We start from the raw sequence: 17,359 nt of genomic DNA, 5'->3' as shown, positions 1-17,359 counted from the left end.
TGACGTGGAAACAACATACAGTACAGTACAGTATGTGTCTTATACCATTTTAAAGGTAATCTTTAATCCCACCAAGGTGTCCAATTTCAAATATGCTTTTCAGCGAAAGCACCACAAACGATTATGTTAGGTCACCACCAAACCACAGAATAAGCACAGTCATTTTTCCAGCCAAAGATAGCAGTCACAAAAAGCAGAAATAGAGATGAAATTAATCACTAACCTTTGATGATCTTCATCAGATGACACTCATAGGACTTCATGTTACAAAATACATGTATGTTTTGTTTGATAAAGTTCATATTTATATCAAAGAATCTGAGTTTACATTGGCGTGTTACGTTCACTAGTTCAAAAATCATCCAGTGATAGTGCATAGCCACATCTATTCAACAGAAATACTCATCATAAATGTAGATGATAATACAAGTTATACACATGGAATTATAGATATAGCTCTCCTTAACATCTCTAGGGTAGGGAGCAGCATTCTGAATTTTGGATGAAATGCATGCCCAAATTAAACTGCCTGCATCTCGGGCCCAGAGTATATGATATGCATATAACTGGTATATTTGGATAGAAAACACTCTAAAGTTTCCAAAACGGTTAAAATAGTGTCTGTGAGTATAACAGAACTGATTTGGCAGGTAAAAACCTGAGAAAAATCCATTCAGGAAGTGTTGAATAGTTTTCTATTCAATGCCAATACAGTATCCATTGACTTAGGACTCAAAATGCAGTTTCTATGCCTTCCACTAGATGTCAACAGTCTTCAGAAAAAGTTTCAGGCTTGTATTCTGAAAAATGAAGAAGTAAGAGCAGTCTGAATGAGTGGACCCTGCCGTGTCACAGAGCTTTTTCCTGCGCAAGACCGAGAGAGTGCGTTTCTTGTTTACATTTTATATTGACGACGTTATTGTCTGGTTGAAATATTATTGATTATTTAGGCTAAAAACAACCTGAGGTTTGAATATAAACATCGTTTGACATGTTTCTATGAACTTTACGGATACAATTTGGATTTTTTTGTCTTTCCGTTTTTACTTTGTTTGAGCCTGTGGATTACTGAAGAAAATGCGCAAACAAAACGAAGGTTTTTGGGTATAAAGAGACTTTATCGAACAAAAATAACATTTATTGACTAAATGAATGTCTGCTGAATGCAACCATATGTAGATCATCAAAGGTAAGGGATTAATTTTATCTCTATTTCTAAATTGTGTAACTGTTCTACCTGGCTGGCTACTGTTTGTAATGATTTGTCTAGTGGGCTATATTCTCATAATCGTAATGTATGCTTTCGCCGTAAAGCATTTAAAAAATCTGACACCGTGGTTGGATTCACCATCAGTTATTCTTTAAACCTATGTAAAATATGTTTTGTTTTTTGAATTTTTATAATGAGTATTTCTGTATTTTAATTTGGCGTCCAGCAGTTTCACTGGCTGCTGTAGAGGTGGGACGCTACCATCTCACGTGCCCAAGATAGGTTAATGCAACCGCTGTGTCAGATTTCAAAAAAACTTTACGGAAAAAGCACACCATGCAATAATCTGAATTTCCGTTATTTATGTCCAATTAGCTACTTGGTTAGCGCGTTTGGTAAACAATTCCAAAGTCACAAAGCGCGTTCACTAAAACGTGATGAAATGTCCAAAAGTTCCGTAACAGTCAGTAGAAACATGTCAAACGATGTATTGAATCAATCTTTAGAATGTTGTTCACTTCACTGCGCTACGGATACCGAATACGGGTTCATTTTCCTAAACAACCGCTGAATTGCAGGGGGCCAAATTAAAAAATATTACTAAAAATATTTATAATCATTCAATCACAAGTGAAATATACCAAAACACAGCTTAGCTTGTTGTTAATCCACCTATCGTGTCAGATTTTGAAGATATATTTTACAGCGAAAGAAATCCAAGCTTTTGTGAGTGTAGCTTTCAATGCTTCAACAGCTAACCCAAATTAGCATGGTCACGAAAGTCAGAAAAGCAATAAAATTATTCGCTTACCTTAGATAATCTTCGGACGTTTCCACCTACGAGACTCCCAGTTACACAACAAATCTTCTTTTTGTTCGATAAATATTACTTTTATCACAAAAAAACGCCATTTGGGTTGCGCGTTATGATGAGAAAACTACAGCCTCGTTCCGGTCCTGAAAGGAAGATGAAAATTTCCAAACGTATCAGATTAAAAAATATTACAAAAAATATTTATAATCATGCAATCACAAGTGAAATATACCAAAACACGGCTTAGTTTGTTGTTAATCCACCTATCGTGTCAGATTTTGAAAATATATTTTACAGTGAAAGAAATCCAAGCTTTTGTGAGTGTAGCTTTTAATGCTACAACAGCTTAGCCTTATATTAGCTTGGTTACGAAAGTAAGAAAAGCAATAAAATGTATTGCTTACCTTTGATAATCTTCGGGTGTTTCCACTCACGAGACTCCCAGTTACACAACAAATCTTCTTTTTTGTTCGATAAATATTACTTTTATCACAAAAAAAACGGCATTTGGGTTGCGCATTATTTTGAGAAAACAAAAGCCGTGTTCCGTTCGACAAATCCCAAAAAGTATCCGAAATGTTCGTAGAAACATTTCAAATGTTTTTTATAATCAATCCTCAGGCTGTCTTTAACATACATCTTGAATAACGTTCCAACCAGAGAATTACATTGACTTCAGATGAGCCGTGGAACGGAGGTCCTCCTCATGTGAAAGCGCATGGTGAAAGCATGGTCACCTCATGGCAGTGGTGACTAATTCTCCTCTCATCCGGCCCCCCTTCACAGTAGAGTCATCAGACAAAGTTCAACAGACTGTTGACAACTATTGGAAGCCGTAGGAAGTGAAAACTCATCCATATCTTGCTGGGATTTCAATGGGAGCTTGGTTGAAAATCCACCAGCCTCAGAATTTCCACTTCCTGTGGATTTTTTCTCAGGATTTTGCCTGCCATATGAGTTCTGTTATACTCACAGACATAATTCAAACAGTTTTATAAACTTCAGAGTGTTTTCTATCCAATACTAATAATACTATGTATATATTAGCAACTATGACTGAGGAGCAGGCTGTTTACTCTGGGCACCTCTGTGCACCTTTCATCCAAGCTACTCAATAATGCCCCTGCAGCCATAAGAAGTATAGGACAATACAGTGCCACTGACACGGCCCGCTACCAAACCTCTTTCATGCCGTCCCTAGGAGGGGTGCGTCACTTGAGTGGGTTGAGTCACTGACGTGATCTTCCTATCTGGGTTGGCGCCCCCCCCTTGGGTTGTGCCGTGGCGGAGATCTTTGTGGGCTATACTCGGCCTTGTCTCAGGATGGTAAGTTAAGTAAGTTGGTGGTGTGGGGGCTGTGCTTTGGCAAAGTGGGTTGAGTTATATCCTTCCTGTTTGGCCCTGTCCGGGTGTATCATCGGATGGGGCCACAGTGTCTCCTGACCCTCCTGTCTCAGCCTCCAGTATTTATGCTGCAGTAGTTTATGTGTCGGGGGGCTAGGGTCAGTTTGTTATATCTGGAGTACTTCTCCTGTCTTATCCGGTGTCCTGTGTGAATTCAAGTATGCTCTCTCTAATTCACTCTTTCTTTCTTTCTCTCTCTCGGAGGACATGAGCCCTAGGACCATGCCTCAGGACTACCTGGCATGATGACTCCTTGCTGTCCCCAGTCCACCTGGCCTTGCTGCTGCTCCAGTTTCAACTGTTCTGCCTGCGGCTATGGAACCCTGACCTGTTCACCGGACGTGCTACCTGTCCCAGACCTGCTGTTTTCAACTCTCTAGAGACCGCAGGAGCGGTAGAGATACTCTTAATGATCGGCTATGAAAAGTCAACTGACATTTACTCCTGAGGTGCTGACTTGCTGCACCCTCGACAACTACTGTGATTATTATTATTTGACCATGCTGGTCTTTTATGAACATTTGAACATCTTGGCCATGTTCTGTTATAATCTCCACCCGGCACAGCCAGAAGAGGACTGGCCACCCCTCATAGCCTGGTTCCTCTCTAGGTTTCTTCCTAGGTTTTGGTCTTTCTAGGGAGTTTTTCCTAGCCACCGTGCTTCTACACCTGCATTGCTTGCTGTTTGGGGTTTTAGGCTGGGTTTCTGTACAGCACTTTGAGATATCAGCTGATGTACGAAGGGCTATATAAATACATTTGATTTGATTTGATTTGACAGAGACTGGAGATCAGAATTGTCGCAATGACTCTCACAGTAAAATAAGTGCCTGATACTTTTTTGTACAGTGCTGCAGCCTCATGTCACTGTGGCTGTTGGGAACATTAATAAACAGCGGAGTCTTCAGTCTTCAGGCTTTTCTATTGTAAGTATAGGTTGTTTTTGGAGTTGTGTTTGGTGATGCTGAACTGGCTCTGGACAGACTGGGCAAATATAGTGTCACTGCCAGAGTGTGCCCAGTCCACTCTAGTCCGTTCCCTGGTTTCTGATGGATCCAGTGCATGAGGTTTGGCCTCGGGCACACTCGTTCATTCGCTAGGGCTGGCTCACCTTTGAAGGAATCCGGAAGTTTCCGGATATAGATTCTGACCAAATTCACTGAAAATATCAATATAAAGTGACTATTTAATCATACATACTTAGAGTATGGAATAAACATATTTATAGTTACTTTTGTCATAATTATTACGCTTTAAGTCACACAGAAACATGATATTTTCCATCATTTTGGTCAAAATGTATGAAAAGTAACTATTAATACATCCATTCCATAGTCTAAGGATTTATGTTTGATAATCCATTCTGTTCCACACTGGCCCTGCTCTCCTTTTCTCAGTGGTGTCTGTTTCTCTCACACACATCATCCCTCTTTCTTCCCCTCTGTGACCCTCACAGCTGTGTGGCACCACACTTGGTGAACTCCAGTCTGTCACCTGGGTGTTTCAGGGTCCCAGTTTAGCATCTCTGATGATTCAGATAGACAGTTAAAGTAGTTAAATAGCCCAGGGACTGCAGGGACTGTTCCTATACACTTTCATGATCTAATTCTCACTACCTTGTTTCAGCTGAGGAGAAACTGTCTTTTACATAAGCCATCTGGTGTCTGGTAACCATACAATGTTTCAACCACATGGACACGATTTGACTTTGATTTGATTAAATGGTGAGATGGATCAAAGAATCAGACAATTTAATCACAATTTCATTTATATGATAGACCTTGTTAACAGTTGTATTAATTCTATTATTTAATATTCAATGCTACTCACACATACTTTTATTGACAGATCATATTCATAGTTTGTGTTTGTAATAAATATAACACACTTTTCAAGAATTGCATTGAACAATGAGCCCTTATCTAAAGTAATAAATTGCTCTATATGGTTTCTCATATCTGTCCTGGGCACTTCCCCCTAAGTACTTTAGTATGTATTGATTCTAATTATTTATAGGGAAGAGAGTTTAAGAATGTGTTTTTATCAGGTGTGTCTATCAAAATGAGTGTTGGGCGTCGTAGTTCAAAGCTACTCAAGCATGACTTCTAACCCAGGATGCACCTGCACTCTGATAAATCAATTTCCCTGATATAGCATCTTGATTAACCCTAAAAAATGACCAACATATAATTGTAAAAGTGCAGTAACATTTTAATCACTGCACCTCCATAAGAATATCATGTTCATGTTGCTGTCCAAATCAACTTTTGTATTTATCTGAACTTGCACATTATTTCCCCTTGATTCCAGCATAACATTTAGTTTGGTATAACAAGGGTTAATTTAAGCTGTCTACCTATCAGCCCTCGGATGACCCCCCTGCAGAGGGAATGGTTGTGTTATCCTGCTCAGATGTTGCATGCATCAACCAATGGTTGGGTGCCACGTCATTGACTGTGTCATTGACTGACAGATGGTCATTGAGATCCTATTAAAGTACTAATTCCTAATTCTATGCAGATTGCTATAACATACAATGTGGTTAGCTGATAGGTGAAATACCTATCCAGGCGTGGTAAGATTTGGCAGGCTTCACCAACGCACAGGCTATTGCGTCAGACCAAACAACGGCATTTACCTGTGACTGTGTTCAGAACATAACACGGCTTCTTGTGCCTTATTGCTTAATTACATAATCTACACTGAGTGTACAAAACATTAAGAACACCTTCCTAATGTTGAGTTGCACCCCTCCAATTGCCCTCAGAACAGCCTCAATCCGTTTGTGCATGGACTCTACAAGGTGTCTACAAGGTGTCTCTGTTTTTTCTGTTTTTTCTTGGTCAGGTCATGTGATCAAGGACAACACCTGACCCAACTGATGAGCCATAACTTGACCTCTGATCTTAGAGTCATCAGTCCCTCCTCCATGACATCATAATGTAAATCCAGATCCCTCAGAGTTCATATATACTTATGTTCTGCTGCTGACTTGTTGTCTTGTGTGGAACAGCTGAGTTCATATCTCCACCCTCAGTATGACAGGAAAACTCTACCTTCTGCTGCTTTCTCTCTGTCTGCCATGTGAGATCTGCTTGGATTTACTCATCAACTGTTTTTTGTAAACATAATATTTTTTGTAAACTCTCTTCTGATTTCCTTAAATGTTCTGCGTCCTTCCTTTTTCTCCAACACATTTTTCCTATATCTTTCTCTCTCTCCATCAGGTTTAAATGGCCAGAGTCTGGAGTCCTTTCCCTCCAGTCCAGTCCTGAAAAAGCCTGGAGAAACTCTCAGTCTCTCCTGTAAGATATCTGGATACACTGTTGACAGCCACCACACACACTGGATACGACAACCAGCAGGAAAATCCCTGGAGTGGATGGGTTATTCTGGATTAGGCCTAGGTTACCATGCTAAAAGGTTTGAAGGACGTATGGAAACCACTAAAGATACAAGCAACAGCATGTTGACTTTGAAGCTGTCTGGTCTGAGAGCAGAGGACTCTGCTGTGTATTACTGTGCAAGAGAGACACAGTGGTGTGAGTGAGTAGAGGATCTGTACAAAAACCCCTCAGAGAATCTAACTGGCTGCAGAGTCAACAGAGGGCAGTAGAGCATCAGTACAGCAGAGTAACATCCAATGAAAGGCTTAACCACAACATGCCCCTGAGAGCCTAAACAACTGTCAACACAACTACATGTACATGAACACAATGTACACCAGAGGAGGCTGGTGGGATGAGCTATTGGAAGACAGGCTCATTGTATTGGATGGAATGGAATCTATTTAAATGGAACGGTGTCAAGCACATCAATCAAACATCAGTTTTTAAGGTCTCTGTACTGGCTGCCTGTATGTTTTAGAATTCTATTGGTTTTTAAATCAATCCACGATTGTGCACCACGATACATTACAGATATGCTTTTAAGTTATGTAACAAGTAGGTCTTCTGGAACTGGCCTTTTAACTATCCAAAGCCTAGGACCAGGAGGCATGGAGAGGCAGCCTTTAGTTACTATGCCCACAGCCTGGAATAGCCTGGCAGAGAACCTGAGGGGTCCGAAACTGTGGACATATTTTAAAGGGATCTTATTAAAACACACCTTTTCAGCATTGCTTTTCCTTAGGGTTATTTTTAGTCATTCAGTTTTATTATTATTATTTGAATTTGTTTTTTTCCTGTGAAGCAAATTGCATTGCATTCCATGTCTGAAATGTGCTGTATAAATGAAGCTTGATTTGATTTGATCATGTGGAAACCACATGTTTGACTCTGTTCCATTTACTCCATTCCATGACTTTTTCCTGACCTTGTGAGCTTAGCAGGAAAACCTTTATAGACTCAAACAAGGGGCTCAGAGTTATTTCTGCCCAGATCATGTGATCAGAGAATACTGACCCTGTATCATAGATGTATAGAGATCTTTACTTGGAAATAACCTGTTTTAGCATTGACATTGCCATTAAGCACACTATGTTTGTCTATTGTTGTGACTTAGATGAAGATCAGTTCAAATTTGATCACCAATTTATGCAGAAATCCATGCAGTTCCAAAGGGTTCACATACTTTTTCTTGCCAATATAAATTGAGAAACCACAACCTGAAACAGGCCCTACCTATGTATCGAGCAGGACCGAGCAAGCCCCCATTCTCATCGACGGGGCTGTAGTGGAGCAGGTTAAGAGCTTCAAGTTCCTTGGCGTCCACATCACCAACAAACTAACATGGTCCAAGCACACCAAGACAGTCATGAAGAGGGCACGACAAAACCTATTCCCCCTCAGGAGACTGAAAAGATTTGGCATGGGTCCTCAGATCCTCCAAATGTTTTACAGCTGCACCATCGAGAGCATTCTGACTGGTTGCATCACTGCCTGGTATGGCAACTGCTTGGCCTCCGCCCGCAAGGCACTACAGAGGGTAGTGCGTATGGCCCAGTACATCACCGGGGCCAAGCTTCCTGCCATCCAGGACCTCTATACCAGGCAGTGTCAGAGGAAGGCCCTACAAATTGTCAATGACTCCAGCCACCCTAGTCATAGACTGTTCTCTCTGCTATCGCACGGCAAGTGGTACCGGAGCGCCAAGCTAATCAAATGGCTTCCCAGGCTATTTGCATTGCCCCCCCCCCCCCCTCTTCTACACTGCTGCTACTCTCTGTTATTATATATGCATTGTCACTTTAATAACTCTACCTACATTACCTCAATTACCTCGACACAGATGCCCCTGCACATTGACTCTGTACTGGTACCCCCTGTATATAGGCCCGTAATTGTTATTTACTGCGGCTCTTTAATTATTTGTTATTCTTATCTCTTACTTTTTTTTTTTTCTTAAAACTGCATTGTTGGTTAAGGGCTTGTAAGTAAGCATTTCACTGTAAGGTCTACACTTGTTGTATTCGGCGCAAGTGACAAATAAAAATGTATTTGATTTGATATCACAGGATAAAATCACATTCAGATATAATGGAATACTGTCTATTATAAATCTTAATAAAATTGTTATTCACCAAAATTAATATTGAGGAATTCAGATGGTTTCATTCTGACATACTTTGATGACACAGGAACAAGTTGTACAAATACTCTGTCATAAGTAATATGTCAAATCTCATTTTAAGTTGTCCAGGGTCGATGTTGTTATATTCCATAACAGAGCATCTCAAGATGACCTAATACCAGGTGAACTGTAGGTATTTATCAAAGCCTCTTGTGATTGGTCCTTCCAGTGAGGAGGAGCTAATGCATAACGCTCCAGTCTTCTTGATTAATGTCTGTGTTGAAGGCTGTTTCTGCAGAGGACTGTCTCCACTACATTTAGAGAACTAAACAGATCACCATGTTTCCTACCACAGGAATATTCTTACTGACAGTCTATCTAACAGGTGAGGATATTAACACAGGTGTGAGTGTTGACGAGGAAAAGGCTGGAGATCACTCTGTCATGCTGATTGAGTTCAAATAACAGACTGGAAGCTTCAAAAGGAGGGTGGTGCTTGGAATCATTGTTCTTCCTCTGTCAACCATGGTTACCTGCAAGGAAACACGTGCCATCACCATTGCTTTGCACCAAAAGTGCTTCACCGGCAAGGATATTGCTGCCAGTAAGATTGCACCTAAATCAACCATTTATCGGATCATCAAGAACATCAAGGAGAGCAGTTCAATTGTTGTGAAGAAGGCTTCAGGGCACCCAAGAAAGTCCAGCAAGCGCCAGGACCGTCTCCTAAAGTTTATACAGCTGCGGGATCGAGGCAACACCAGTACAGAGCATTGCTCAAGAATGGCAGCAGGGACGTGTGAGTGCATCTGCACGCACAGTGAGGCGAAGACTTTTGGAGGATGGCCTGGTGTCAAGAACAGGCAGCAAAGAAGCCACTTCTCTCCAGGAAAAAGATCAGGGACAGACTGATATTCTGCAAAAGGTACAGGGATTGGACTGCTGGGGACAGGGGTAAAGTCATTTTCTCTGATGAACCCCCTTTCTGATTGTTTGGGGCATCCGTAGAAAAGCTTGTCCGCAGAAGGCAAGGTGAGCGCTACAATCAGTCCTGTGTCATGCCAACAGTAAAGCATCCTGAGACCATTCATGTGTGGGGTTGCTTCTCAGCCTAGGGCGTGGGCTCACTCACAATTTTTCCTAAGAACACAGCCATGAATAAAGAATGGTACTGTTACGTTCCCCAGTTTCTGTGTTGTAGTTTCTATTTGATTGTGTGTGTTTCAGGAGATGGCTTCCTGGAATTTCTCCCCAAGCAGCTGATTGGTCGGCCCCAATTGATGATTGGAGAGCTGACCCCGCCCCCTCGTCAAGATACAGCTGTCTCTAATTACCATTGCCACCTGAAGCTATAAAAGCCAGTGTTCTGTTCAGAGAGAGAGAGAGAGAGAGAGAGAGAGAGAGAGAGAGAGAGAGAGAGAGAGAGAGAGAGAGAGAGAGAGAGAGAGAGAGAGAGAGAGAGAGAGAGAGAGAGAGAGAGAGAGAGAGAGAGAGAGAGAGAGAGAGAGAGAGAGAGAGAGAGAGAGAGAGAGAGAGAGAGAGAGAGAGAGAGAGAGAGAGAGAGAGAGAGAGAGAGAGAGAGAGAGAGAGAGAGAGAGAGAGAGAGAGAGAGAGAGAGAGAGAGAGAGAGAGAGAGAGAGAGAGAGAGAGAGAGAGAGAGAGAGATCATAGGCAGGCTGAGATCATTGCTGGAGAATTTGATTGTGATTTCGTGTTGGTTGTTTATCAGAAAGCGTTGGTATGTACTGTGTTAGTTGTTGCTGGGAGCAGTTGATATGTTCTGTGTGAGATTGTTGCTCAGCTAGAGCTTATTTGATGTCCTTTGTTTGAATAATTGTTTGATATTCTGTTTCATTTGATGTCCTTTGTTTATTAGTTTGTTTGATATTCTGTTTAATTTGTTCCCAGGGGGGAAGGGGAAGGCACATAGGGAGTGCTTAGGCAAGAGGCCCGCGGGCATACATATACCCGTAGTATATTCACTGTCTATGCACACTAGGTAAGACCTGGGCGGACCACCCCCTGTATTTTGGTTAGGGCACCAGGTGGTGCTAAGTTAGGTAAGTAGTGGGTAGGCAGGTTAGATAGGAGAGGGGGGGGGTTTGACATTTACTTTCTTTGCTTTGGTTCCGTCCAGCCCCTTTTCCCCATATTACCGTGTAAGGAAATAAATCCTAGTAAGTGGTCAATTCTGCCTTTTTGTCATCCTTACTCGCACCTACAGTCCATATCTCTTTCGCTTCACGGAGAGTTGAGTTGTAGCAAGGTGTTGCGTTCCCTCTTCACAGAGGCGTGCTTAACAGGTACCAACACATCCTCCGAGAGCAACTTCTCCGAACCATCCAGGAACAGTTTGGTGATGAACAATGCCTTTTCCAGCATGATGGAGCACCTTGCCATAAGGCAAAAGTGATAACTAAGTGGCTCGGGGAACAAAACATAGATATTTTCGGTCCATGGTCAGGAAACTCTCCAGACCTTAATCCCATTGAGAACTTGTGGTCAATCTTCAAGAGGCAGGTGGACAAACAAAAACCCACAAGCTCCAAGCATTGATTATGCAAGAATGGGCTGCCATCAGTCAGGATGTGACCCAGAAGTTAATTGACAGCATGCCAGGGCGGATTGCAGAGGTCCTGAAAAAGAAGGGTCAACACTGCAAATATTGACTCTTTGCATCAACTCCATGTAATTGTCAATAAAAGCCTCTGACACTCATGAAATGCTTTTAATTATACCACTAGAGCAATGGGGAGAAACATTTAACACCATAGAGATGCAAATGTATTTCGATTCACATAGACCCAAGGTCTCCTCCCATTTCAATAGTCTGATATAACTGCCCTCCACAGATCTCCCTCAGTCACGACGACCACTCAGTCTCTTCCCTTGCTTCTAGAATCTTAGAACTTTTCCACAATGAGAGTTCTAGAATGTGTGTTCCTCCTGGCTCTCATCTCAGGTGAGTTAACTCGAGTTATTTCATTCTAGTGTAGGAGACAGGAAAGGGGCTGTGCAACTTGGCTGGAGGGTCACAGTAATCTAAACTCTTTCTGTTTTTCAGCTGTTCAGGGACAGTCACTCACCTCCTCTGAGTCAGTGGTGAAGAACCCTGGAGAGTCAGTAACACTGTACTGTACTGTGTCTGGATTCTCCATGGGTAGCTACTACATGCACTGGATCCGTCAGAAACCAGGGAAAGGACTGGAGTGGATTGGCCGCATTGACACTGGCACTGGTACTATATTTGCCCAGTCTCTACAGGGCCAGTTCACCATCACCAAAGACAACTCCAAAAACCAGCTGTACTTAGAGGTGAAAAGCCTGAAGACTGAAGACTCTGCTGTTTATTATTGTGCCAGAGACACAGTGACACAGGATCCTGCAGCGCCGTACAAAAACTGGTCAACACTGAACCTAGTATGAGGGGCAATGAGGCGCATCGGTTTTTTAAACACACACACTGCAACAGTAGTGGAAACACTGTCCACTGATATCAATGTTATCCACATAAAACATCCACAAACATTATGAACAGTGAAAGTGAAAACATACTATTTACATTAACACAGAAGTACATTTTATGCAACTCAGACTTCATCTTAGCTATTCTGTTTTGAACATCTTTATCGGACAGTTTTATATTAATGTGATCATGAAACAGAAATAAACTAAAAACAGTAACCAATTATAGATCCTTGAGAAACTCCACAATAGACTTCCAAGAGGGGATACTAATTGTATTGTCCCACATAGGCACATTTTCTTGTTTCTGTGATGTTCTTGATTGTATAAAATAAAAATTCTAGTCTGAACATCCCATATGAATAATCAGAAAATAACAGAGAGAAGAATGCTGCGAATTTTCATGCCAAACCGTAGTGTATTAAAGGTTTAAAAAGGCTTCTGAAGTTTTTCATTTCCACTTCAAAATGTCAGAATTGATTTAAATGTCCATTAATTATAATCCACATTTCCTGTTGCTGCAGGATAATTTTCCTGATGAAGAAAACTGGCTCAAATTAAGATCTATGCAATGTTGTGGTGACATTTCTGCAGCTTGGATCAGACAGGCTCCTGGGAAAGGACTGAAGTGGGTTTCCTATATTAGCAGTGGTAGTAGTTCTACTACCCCTAGTCAGTTCAGGGTCAGTTCACCATCTCCAGAGGCAATAGCAAGCAGCAGGTGTATCCCCAATGCTGTTTATTATTGATGCACGTCAAGACACAGTGACACAGGAGGCTGCAGCGTTGTAAGAAAAGTGCTTGATCAGTTTCTCTTACTCTTAGAAAAAAAGGTTCCAAAAGGGTTCTTTGGCTGTCCCTGTAGGAGAACCCTTTTTGGTTCCAGGTAGAACCCTTTTGGGTTTCCATATAGAACCCTCTGTGGCAAGGGTTTAACATGAACCAAAAGGGTTCTACCTGGAACCAAAAAGGGTTCTTCAAAGGGTTATCCTATGGGGACAGCCAAATAACCCTTTTTGAAACTTTTTCTTCTAAGAGAAGTGCTTGATCAGTTTTCCTACAACGCTGCAGCCTCCTGTGTCACTGTGTCTTGACGTGCATCAATAATAAACAGCATCTGGAAATACACCTGATGCCATTCAAAGTTAGTTAACTTCTTTGATATAGGGGGCAGCATTTTCACTTTTGGATGAATTGCGTGCCCATAGTGAACTGCCTCCTACTCTGTCCCAGATGCAAATATATGCATATTATTATTACTATTGGATAGCAAACACTCTGAAGTTTCTAAAACTGTTTGAATGATGTCTGTGAATATAACAGAACTCATATGGAAAAAATCCAAACAGGAAGTGAGAATTCTGAGACTGGTCATGTTAAAGTCATCGCCTATATAATTCCCTGTAATATATGGATCTGTTTGCACTTCCCGCACCTTCCACTAGATGTTAACAGTCTGTAGAAAGCTGAATGAAGCCTCTAGTGTGATGTGGGGCCGGATGGGAGGTGTTTCAGTCATTGGTCTGGCAGATTGCCAGTTCTTGCTCACGCTCTTTCCTCATGATATCGCCTTGCGTTCCATTACTTATACAGACATGAAGAAATGCTCCGGTTGGAACGTGATTGGATATATATGATAACAACATCCTGAAGATTGATTCTCTACTAAGTTTGACCAGTTTATTCTACTTGTAATATAACTTTTTGAAGTTTTCGTCCGACGTTTGCCTGCATCTGCGCGAGCGTTTGGACACGTGTACTACACATTCTAGCAAAAGTAGCTAATTGGACATAAGTAATGGACATTATCGAACAAAACAACGATTTATTGTGGAACTAGGACTCCTGGCAGTGCATTCTGATGAACATAATCAAAGGTAAGGGAATATTTATCGTATTTTTGTTGACTCCAACATGGCGGAGAAATGTTGTTAAATCTGAGCGCCGTCTCAGATTATTGCATGGTGTGCTTTTTACGTAAAGTTTTTTGAAATCTGACACAGCGGTTGCATTAAAAACAAGTGTATCTTTAATTCTGTGTAAAACATGTATCTTTCATCAACGTTTATGATGAGTATTTCTGTTATTTGACGTGGCTCTCTGTAATTACTCCGGATATTTTAGAGGCATTTCTGAACATGACGCCAATGTAAACCGAGATTTGTGGTTATAAATATGCACATTATCGAAGAAAACATAAATGTATTGTGTAACATGATGTCCTATGAGTGTCATCTGATGAAGATCATCAAAGGTTAGTGATTCATTTTTTCTCTATTTCTGTTTTTGTGACTACCATCTTTTGCTGGGAAAATGGCTGTGTTTTTCTGTGGCTATGTACTGAGCTAACATAATTGTTTGGTGTGCTTTCCCGTAAATCATTTTTGAAATCAGACATGTTGGCTGGATTCACAACATGTGTAGCTTTCATTTGGTGTCTTTCATGTGTGATTTCATGAAAGATAGATTTTTATAGTAATATATTTGAAATTGGCGCGCTACATTTTTTCTGGATTTTGGCCAAGTGGGACGCTACCGTCCCACCTATCCCAGAGAAGTTAACATGTCAAATAACCAACAGTATCAATAATACATGTGGTCATTTAGTAAAATTATCATCAATGTCAAGCAGCTCAAACTATTTATTTTGTAATGCCTTACAATTAGGTACGCTTATTGAACGAAATCAGATTTCAAATGTATGTAATTCAGAGGTATTACATCAGCAAACATAAGAATGAACATACTTCTGGGTAGAATATAAGGGTTATTAAAGTAAATATTGTAATGAACCAAGTACAGTATAGGTCTCATTGGGAAGCCAATAATTACATTTTGCTGTTCTCATTCTGTTCCAAAAAGTAACAACCATTCCAATAAGCATGCACAGTGATACTAGTCGTTTATTTATTTCTCCCTTTCAAGCCAACTCTCTCACTCTATGCAAAGCAACTCTCCTCTCTGTATATAAAGAGAAGTGTCTGTCTTTCACTCAGCTGCTGTAAAAGCAGCTCCCACTAGTTTAGCTTCAAAACAAACCGTGATCCCTTCATCTCTACTTGTCACGTCTGCTCCCACTCCTCCCATCCAGCATTCAACGTCGTTACGAGAGGCGTTGCCTTCAACTAGTGGAGGATACTCTACCACCAGTCGATCCAGCGAGCCAGCACACCAGCCCAGTTCAGCGATGACCGTTTGTCCTTCCCGGATAAATATGACGGCACCCCATCTAAATGCAGTGGCTTTCGACTACAGTGTTCCCTATACTTTGTGCAACAGATGGGAGCTCCTACCACCGAGAGGTCAAAGGTTGCCACGGTTATTTCTCTGCTGACTGGGCAGTCATAGGAATGGACCGCGGTTGTCTGGGAAAGAGGAGGAGCTGGATTCGTATGAGTGGTTCATGGCTCGGTTAAGAGGTAGCTTTGATCATCCACCGGAGGGCAAAGAGGGGGTGAGCAGACGGCTGCCGAGTGTGCGCTCACCTTCCGGACAGTAGCATCATCCAGCGGATGGCATGAGCCGGCACTTCGTATGCTAGAAGAGGGTCAACGAGGTGACGAATACGTCACAGCTTCCCAGTGACTACCGTATCTCATCTTTTCATGTCTCCCTTCTCAGGTCAGTGGTTCCTTGTCCCCACGACACCCCTCCGACCCCCTGGACGTCAAGGGAGCTCCCGCCTATGCGGTCAGATCCCTACAGGACTCCCAATGTCGTGGGGGTCAGCTGCAGTACCTGGTGGACTGGGAGGGGTATGGCCCAGAGGAGCGGTGTTGGGTTCCGGTGGAGGACATTCTGAATCCCAACATCATCTGTGATTTCCACGTTGCCGGTTTTCGAACCACCGGTCCTGGGATACTTTATTACATGCACCTGCGCTTCATCATTACGCACGCCTGCGCTTCATCATTACGCACGCCTGTGCTTCATCATTACGCATGCCTGGACTCCATTACCTCCCCTTTTATCTGGCACTCCCTTAGTTTCCTTTCCCAGGCAGTATTGTTTGTTGTTCATGTTTAGACGCTACTCCTACATTGTATCTTTACATTAAACTTACAAAAGAAAAGAAGAGCCGCATACTCTAGGAGCTCAGATGCAATAATTTAATAACCTAATAACCAACGTTTCGACTAACTTAAACTTACCACCTGCTTCTCGACTGTTACAGTACTGCTGCTGTTGGCAGCTGTATCCTGTAAGTTATTCTGGGGATGGAATGAAATGATGACAAAGAAAATTATATTTATAATAGAAGCAATTCTATCAACAGCATAAACAAGTATTACCGATGTATACTATTTGGAATCTTATCAATTGCTTTGTTGTTTTTTACAAATGTGCACTGTAGAGTTGTGCTATCTCTGTGTATTCTCTTACAGCTACGCGGTAGCCTGGAACCGGCAGCCTGTAGGGAAACCAATGGAATGTATTTTTTATATTTGGGGTGATGGTAGTTTTTACCAAAACGTTGCACAAAAAACAAGTTAATCTTTAAAAGAGACATGTCCAGCAGGACTTCAGTCTGCAGTTTCTGTCCTGTTAGAGTTGAAGACACAGCTGTGTATTATTGTGCTCGATGACCACAGTGATACAAACCAACACAGGACCTGTACAGAAGTTATCTACCATCTTTCTCCAATCCTTTAGAGGATGAGCTAGGTTAAATCAAAGAAAGACATGTAAACATGTGAATGTCTGATAAAGCAGTAGTGATCCCCTCCATCATATCACATTATGTCTAAAGCACATTTTATAAATGTCCTGGTGATGCTTGTACATAAAAACAAACAAAAAACAAACCCAAATGTGGGGATTAATTCACCTTTTCATAATGTACATTCAAATGTTATCCATTCTCTTGAATAGTAATGCTTTAGGGCATATAACACAAAATTGTCAGTTCGATCCACGGGACCACCTATACCTAAAATGTATGCAAACATGGCTGT

General features: G+C 41.5%; 1 gene segment (V, D, J or C); it reads left to right on the top strand.

The window, feature by feature from the left end:
* The first annotated feature begins 11,810 nt into the window (after window positions 1-11,810).
* On the top strand, window positions 11,811-16,800 carry LOC120034267. The segment is given in 5 exon segments: window positions 11,811-11,901; window positions 12,004-12,359; window positions 15,496-15,597; window positions 16,026-16,128; window positions 16,790-16,800. Coding segments are annotated over 5 exon segments (615 nt in total).
* The last annotated feature ends 559 nt before the right edge of the window (window positions 16,801-17,359 follow it).

The sequence above is a fragment of the Salvelinus namaycush genome, chromosome 41 (assembly GCF_016432855.1).
Source record: "Salvelinus namaycush isolate Seneca chromosome 41, SaNama_1.0, whole genome shotgun sequence".
Taxonomy (NCBI): domain Eukaryota; kingdom Metazoa; phylum Chordata; class Actinopteri; order Salmoniformes; family Salmonidae; genus Salvelinus; species Salvelinus namaycush.
Note: the sequence above shows the minus strand (reverse complement) of the source record. Positions and strands in the feature narration are given on the sequence as shown.